General features: G+C 40.7%; 1 protein-coding gene across 1 annotated transcript in view; it reads left to right on the top strand.

Moving 5' to 3' along the window:
• mctp1a (multiple C2 domains, transmembrane 1a) overlaps window positions 1-7,650 on the top strand; it is a gene marked incomplete in the record, with an annotated part of 144,171 nt that overhangs the window by 125,309 nt on the left and 11,212 nt on the right. The window contains 2 exon segments of the mRNA XM_014012525.1: window positions 6,699-6,808; window positions 7,367-7,476. Coding sequence (XP_013867979.1) covers window positions 6,699-6,808; window positions 7,367-7,476 — 220 coding nt within the window.

Genomic DNA, 7,650 nt, shown 5'->3' with positions numbered 1-7,650 from the left:
TGTGTGTGTGTGTGTGTGTGTGTGTGTGTGTGTGTGTGTGTGTGACCCACCTTCAGCTAACAGTCTTAACTGTTTGACTTTAGCTTAATAAAAGCAACGTTAGCTTTTAGATTTGTCTGCACATGAAGTATCTCACATGCCTTTGTTTTTGTCTCTAGAAGTGGGATGCATTTTTTTGCCCTAGAATTGCTTCTCTAAATCCAAGAGGATGTGCTGTGCATCTCAATACCCCAGTTAAACAGTTATTTATGTGTTTTGACAAAAAGAGAGGGAGGGTAAAGATGTATGGGATAAATTATCTATTGAAAAAAAAAACTCAGAACATCTGCCTCTATCATGTGGCACTGGAGAGGTGCCAAGTTGCACGATTCTATCTGAGGCTTTAGCACGGGGTCTTGTCGTCATTTCCTGATGAAAGAGAGATGCTCTTTTAGGCCAGGTCCCTAAGTGCTGTTTTTAAAATGCCTTGAAGGGCCTCTTTTAACACCCAGTTTATAAAATCTGTGGCTCATTGCTCCCCGGTGGAGTTAGTAATACTTGGAATATTCGCCAGTGAAACATCAGTGTTGGAACCATTCAAACGATCTAAACGGGAAACATAAAGCATAAAAAAGGTGCTCCATACTGCCGTTGACTTACTGCCAAAAAAAGTCAATCATAAAACAATATTGGATTTTTTTTCACTATGCCAGAAAAATATACAGAGAGGAGCTGCTTTACAAATAAGTCACTGGAAAACGTGAGAGTGGAAATATGAAATCTTGTATTTTAATCATAAATCACCCAAAAACAAATTGTTTCTACAGTTTATCCTTTCAGAATATAGTCTATCTTTATCATTTGTTGGTAATATTCAACTATTAAACCCAGATCTTGAACTCAGGAAAAAAATCAGATGCTGGCTCCCACAATGGACTATAAAAACAATTTAAGGCTATGCCTCTTTAAAGATTAACAATTTTGCAATATTTTTGTAGTTCTTATTATGAATGTGACACAATATTTTTTCATCTAAACATTTTGCGAAACTCAATTTACCTTACATGAAACTAACAATCTTTAAAGCAGAGGTTCCCAGGTGGCTTGGGGGTTTGTAACTATTAACTTTATTTTTTATTATTATTATTATTATTATTTTGAAAAAGAAATGAAGGTTGAACATGTCATTGGGAGGGCAGGGGAGTAGTGAGGGGTGCGGGTGTGCAGGGGGTGCTCAGCTTGGCTTGAAAGTAAGAAAGGGGGGCTTTGAGGAAAATAGGTTGGGAACCACTGGGAATGGGTAGTGCCTGGTGCATGGCATGCCAGAGTTTTAAACAAAAATTGCATGTAATCCAAAGTGGAATGACTCAGTAGTTTAATTTGTTGTGTTGACCATCTTAAATCGAATTGATGTCAAAAGTTAATCAGTTTTAGATGCACAGCCAATGATTACTTTATGAGTCTCATTAAAATGTGTTTGTATTTTTTCCTGGTACAGCGGTTTACAGATTAGTTTTGCATGATTGAGCCTAGGAGCATGTATTTAAATATCATCCAGAAATGTTCAGTCAGATACGGAGCTAACCTTTGTTGTGTCATTGAGTTTGTCTTTCCTAAAAAAAAAGAAAGAAATAGAAGTCTTTTCTGTGTGATATGCCTTTTCAACTTGACAAAAAAATAGAAATATAACACTTAAACAATTATTACAAAAATAAATTGGTGTATATACTGAGCCAGCATGTTCAGCTGTTCAATGAAATTGTTTTGTCAAATGTTGATTTAATTTAAAGAAAGAAAAGGAACAGTTTTATCTAAGCAGAAGATGATAATGATATTCCGAGCTTGAATTTGTGTGATTCCTTGTTCTTGCACAATTATTTGGAAATTTAATACGTGTCTCCCCTACACCAAGGCTGGAAATGGGAGGAATACGCTCTCTCTCTCTCTCTCTCTCTCTCTCTCTCTCTCTCTCTCTCTCTCTCTCTGCAGTTACAAAATCAACAACGGCGCTTTCAGATGCCCTCTGGGAGCCACATATTAGCATGCTGTCACGTTTTATATGACATTTCAATTTTTACTGTGCTGCCAGACTGAGAGATGCAAAACAAAGAAAAACAGGTGCAATTTTAGCACAGCAGCAATGAGCAGCAGTCACTTGAGGTTCAGACTCATTTCCTGGTGTGATGCGATGTACGCCGCTACCTTATAACTGTTAGGTTTATCATTTTTATGGCGTAACCCAGCGGGGAGAACAGCGGGATCGGAGGTTAAAATAGTCTCAATTGGCTCACTTCTTTCCCACCCAGTGGATGTAGGACAGATATTTGAGTCCATCCTAACAGGCAGAGTCCTCGGTGACCTCTCTCTTGTTTAGCTGTAGGCCTTGGGTCAATGAAGAGCAAACTGTCTTTGCAAAGTTTTAAACTCATGCCTATGAGTGCACTTTGCCATGATGGCATCTCACATAAAATAACTAGAGCAGTGAGTACTCAGAGGCACCACACAGCTTTCTTTTGCTAAATATTTAATCAAGTGTTTCAAGGAGTTTACCACATTTGTTTACCACAATTCACTGTGGTTAGTCTGACTTGGCTGTTTTCTTTGTGTGTGTGTGTGTGTGTGTGTGTGTGTGTGTGTGTGTGTGTGTGTACCACATGTTTGTTTACCACATGTTTGTTTACCACATGTTTGTTTACCACATGTTTGTGTACCACATGTTTGTGTACCACATTTGTTTACNCACAGCAGTTTTATCAAAACTACAGTAAAACATTATCAAGATGTTCCATAATGTGTCAGTATCTGTCTTCCATTACCATCTCCCTACCTACCTCTACTGTTATTTCTCCCAACAGGGATAAATAAATTCACCAAGAAGCTGCGAGACCCTTACACCATTGATAACAATGAGCTGCTGGACTTTCTGTCCAGGGTACCCTCGGATGTACAAGTGGTGAGTGAACTTGGATTTTTTGACATAATTATTATCTCCTGTGTACTTTTTTTCTCTTAGCCTCTTCTGCATTGTTGTACTTTTTTTAACACGCAGGGTGAATGGACTCTCCTTTGTTTTAGCCACGCAGACATCTAATCTACTTATTTCAGAGCGGTTTATGTGTTTTTTCCTATTAATAGCTTCCTAGACTAATTCAATTTCCTCTTACATTGCTGGAGCTGTGTTGTAAGATAACAAGGTTAAGTGAGTTTAGTGCCAAGCATATAACTAGGTTGATTGACTCCATACATATGCCCTCACACATAATTACAGTTAGCTGTTGCTTCTCAGCAATTCTAGTAAATGGAGCAGAGCATAAATCAACAGTTTACTGACCCCTTGCAGTTCTGCTTACACATAAACCATGAGATCAGATTAACTTTTTGACTTGAGACTTTGGATATTTTCTCAGGTAAAATGTACAGTAAGTGTGTGTGCGTGCGTATGTGTTTGTGTGTGTGTGTGTGTGTGTGTGTGTGTGTGTGTGTGTGTGTGTGTGTGTGTGTGTCCCTGGGCGCTCTTCTGTATCACTGAGGGTTATTTTTCCGTAACGCACGCAAACAACTCTCATCCTCCTTAACAAGCGTTTCCACTGCTAAAGCAATGAGCACTTGTCAGGGATTTCTTATCACACGCCACACATCCAAACAATGATGCAAACTTTGGACATAACCACAAAAGATGCACTTATTGACTTTAAATGGCGCGCATGCAATTAAAGCACGTAACTCTCACTCAACAGAGGACACCGGGATCTGTGAATATTCCGGCTATACCAGCCTGATGAGAGTTAATTGATGTCAAAGAGCTGCTTCTCCAAACACAATCATTTTCAGTCACAGGATAAACTGCTTTAATGCAGTTTATTTATTTACCAAGGTGATACACTGCTGGCTTTAGCGTGAGCATTTATCACAGTCTGGGTGGCCCTTTTTGGTTTTGCTATGAAGGAGAAAAATATGATTATTCACTAAAAGAGAGATTGTCCAGAACACAAGGATGATCACATAGAAGTCTGTAAAGCTTTAAGATCACTTTGCAGGAATGTTGCACCTAACCTTTGGCATAAAAAAAAGGACGGAGTACTTGTTTTATATCTACGTATTTCTTTTTCAGTTGATGGGATCTTCACTTTGTCTATATTTAAAGTTTGATGTAAACAAACAGGGCTGACAGTTACTTCAAAATGCAGATTAAGATACAGTTGTAATATTTCTAAGGCTAAACACATTAGATAGAGTTATTACATTCTATCATACAGAATCATCAATCAAAACACTGCTGTCAGAGGTGCTGGCATTTAGGTTTTCCCAAGACATCTATCTGTAGCCACATCAAAGCAAGAAATTGCACTGTTTTTATTATATTGGCCTTACTTTCAGGTCTTTAAAATGACGTACTTTGTTGCCCCGGTAGAGTTTTAGGTTCTTGTAAAGACTTTCATTCTGAGTTAGAACAATAGCTTGTTGAGACTGGAAAACTACACATATTGTGGTTGAAGCATGTGCACACAAACCACAGGAAGAAAACCCATTGTGCCAAAGTGATGGATCTAATCCACAGGACATGGAAATGTGTGTCCTAGAAAGCTCACTGATTCTAACGTTTTGCCATTTTGTAAAAATAATTAGAACAACACAAAGTTTGTCAAACATTTATGAACAGGGTGTCCTTTATTCCTGACTCAGATTGGGTTTTTCCTGTGCTTTAAAATACATTTCCCGAGGAGAGAAAAAGGCTGCATTTACAAGTCTTCCATCTTCTACTGTACGTTGGAATGTGGTATTATTGTAAAGTCACACAGCAAGACCAGGTGCACAGATCAACCTTATCTAATGGCTGTAGGGTGTGTGTGTGTGTGTGTGTGTGTGTGTGTGTGTGTGTGTGTGTGTGTGTGTGTGTGTGTGTGTGTGTGTGTGTGTGTGTGTGCATATTAGGTTCCATTATAGGAACAGGTTGTCTGCCTCCATATGTGCGCAGTGTGCAGGGAAGCTGGGAAAACAAGGTTCTCCGTGGCCCTCAGTGTTATTGCTACCTCCCGCCTCCCCGAGCCGTGTTTGAAGACAGGAAATAAGAGTCAGACCGCAGTCCAAAGGGCATGTGGCAATAGTTTATGCACCAAGGACCTCTGACCTATCCTCTCCACCCCCGGTCCCTCTCTCACACCACTCCCATGGCCCCCAAACACTCTCCCCTGAGTCCAGGCTCAAAAATAAAATGTCCTGACCCAGCCCTGCTCGGCCCGTCCAAGCTCAGCACAATAGACGGTGCACTAAGATTTTTGTTTGAGCCAGCAATGAAAAACAGATGGGAGTCCAAGGAAAAGACCGGGAGAAGCAGGAGTGCAGGGGTGGGAGGGGAGTGACTCTTGTAAAATATTTTCGAAGAAAAATAACCCAGAGAGGTTGTCTAATTATATCTATTTGTCTTGTGTGGTTTTGCTGGGGAGGCCATGTGGTCTCCGTGACTGCTCCACGGTTCATTTTCCACATTATCTGATCTTGGATGGAGAGCAAAAAGAAGAGGGTGGGTTTGGGGCGCAGTTTGGGGTCTCGTTGGGAGGGTTGTGGTGAGGTGGCTGGACTCTGGGAGCCAAATGCGGTGAAGGCCTCCTAGATCCTGAAGGTTTCATGTCTTTGGTTCACGGTCCTCAAAGTTGTAACGACAGGAATTACTCATAGTTCCACCACGCTAATCTAACAGATCCATCCATCTTCATCAATAACATGTTGGTTTACATAAAACTTTGCAATGTAGGTATTTGCTGCATGCTTTGGTGTTTTCGTTCCCTTTTCTCCTTATAAATATGTTCATGGTATCAGCAGTGGATAGTCAGGTTTTATACCTAAAATCCATCGTACAATGAAAACTATCCAACATTCTTCTGGACAATTTTTCTGCTTCCTTTTGTTTTCCAAGCATGCCCACCAACCACATCTGCCAACAGACAGTCTGCGTGTCAGTGTCCTCAGTCAGCCTGTGGCTTTTGATCACCTCATTGTGTCCAGATCTGTCCTGTCCCTGCCTGCCCGTCACTCAGCAGGCAGCTCGTTGACTGTTGCATGACTTCTTAAATTCTTTGCTTTATTTCAGCAAGAGAGGTGGGGCTTATCGACTAGAGATGAACCGCCTAGTTCTGCGGTTCCTAGCCCCTGTGCTCCGGCGAGATTGAAAGTTGACGACCATCAAAAGTTGAAAAGAGACGTTCATGGTGGCTGACTGAGCTAATGGGGATAATAATGATGTCATGGCTGGTGACATCATCACAGTGTGCCAGCCGGCAGAACAAAAGGAGGACTCTGCCCGGTTCCTATAGCTGCCTTGGCAGGAGCAGAAAGAGAGAGGGAGCGACCAAAGATTGATGTATCCATTCGGCTCCCAGTTTAATTCTGCCTCTTTATTCGCATATTTAAATTTTCCTGTGAGCATTTGTAAGGGGGAAAACATTTTGATTTTTTCTGCCAACTTTATATCTCTATTACCGCCTGGAATGAAAGCACTCTGTCACTTCATGCAGGATATCCGGTGATTTGGCTCCCCTCTCCAAATCAAAGCTATTTAAAATGCATTGTTCTCACAAAGATGCCTGTGCCCAGCCTCTGTCTCGTCTCTCTCCTCTTTCTCTCCTTTCTTGTCTCTCTTTTTTTCTGTCCGTCTGCATCTCCTCCTCCCTCATCCTTGCTTTCTTCTTTGCTTGCATACATCTCTATCTGTCTTCTTGCAGGACTCAGAGAAAAAGGGCTTCATGAACAAGCTTTATGCCATTCAGGACGTGTGCATCAGCGTGCAGAATGCACTGGATGAAGTGGCCTCCTATGGCGAGAGGATAAAGAAGTGAGTCGTAAGCCCGCTCCTCGGCACCCAGCCCGCTTCCCTTTGCTTTGCTTCTCATATCCCAGTTTTTTTTCTGTATTGCCAAGCTGGTTCTGCATCCCTTCTGCCAGCCTAACTGAGTGTAACTCAATGCTACTCTCAGGAAATCCTGCCAGTGTGTTAACTAACCCTGAGACACAAACATAAAGGCTGTCTGTCTTAATGCTCATCAGATCTCACTCAGCTCTGCATGACCTTTATATAAATCCCATATGCTTATTGCCACATATCAACACATCCACATATTTGTTTGAACACTGTGCGCTTCTGTATCCATGGGAAGGCCCTTTTTTTTAAACGGTTTTCAAAAAAAATCTAATGAACACATTTTATTTTACAACACTTTAGCAGCCTGGCAAACTTAGAATTATCTACAGACTAAACTCATAATTTGTCATAATTTATTTTCAGAAAAAAAAGTTGAAGTGTGAAACTTTATTGCTTTTCATCAAATATAGTTAGTTTAATCTTTTGCCCTGTCTGCTAATTTTAATCACTTCCCATCTCCTCCTTTTTCAGCACCTTTAACTGGACTGTGCCTTTCTTAAGCTGGCTTGCGATTGTGGCTCTCGGAGTGGCCACCGTCATCATTTATTTCATACCTCTTCGGTTCATTGTTCTGCTCTGGGGTGAGCTAATGTCATTTTGTGAATAAAAATTGCACCAGTACCATAGTTAATATGGTAAATCCCAATGCCTTTTCTGGCTTTTTTTTTTTTTTTTTTTTTTTGAGAACCAGCACAGCAGTTTTATCAAAACTACAGTAAAACATTATCAAGATGTTCCATAATGTGTCAGTATCT

This window comes from Austrofundulus limnaeus, unplaced genomic scaffold (genome assembly GCF_001266775.1).
Source record: "Austrofundulus limnaeus strain Quisiro unplaced genomic scaffold, Austrofundulus_limnaeus-1.0 Scaffold92, whole genome shotgun sequence".
In the NCBI taxonomy this organism is placed as follows: domain Eukaryota; kingdom Metazoa; phylum Chordata; class Actinopteri; order Cyprinodontiformes; family Rivulidae; genus Austrofundulus; species Austrofundulus limnaeus.
The sequence above is the reverse complement of the archived record's forward strand: the minus strand, read 5'-3'. Positions and strand labels throughout refer to the sequence as shown.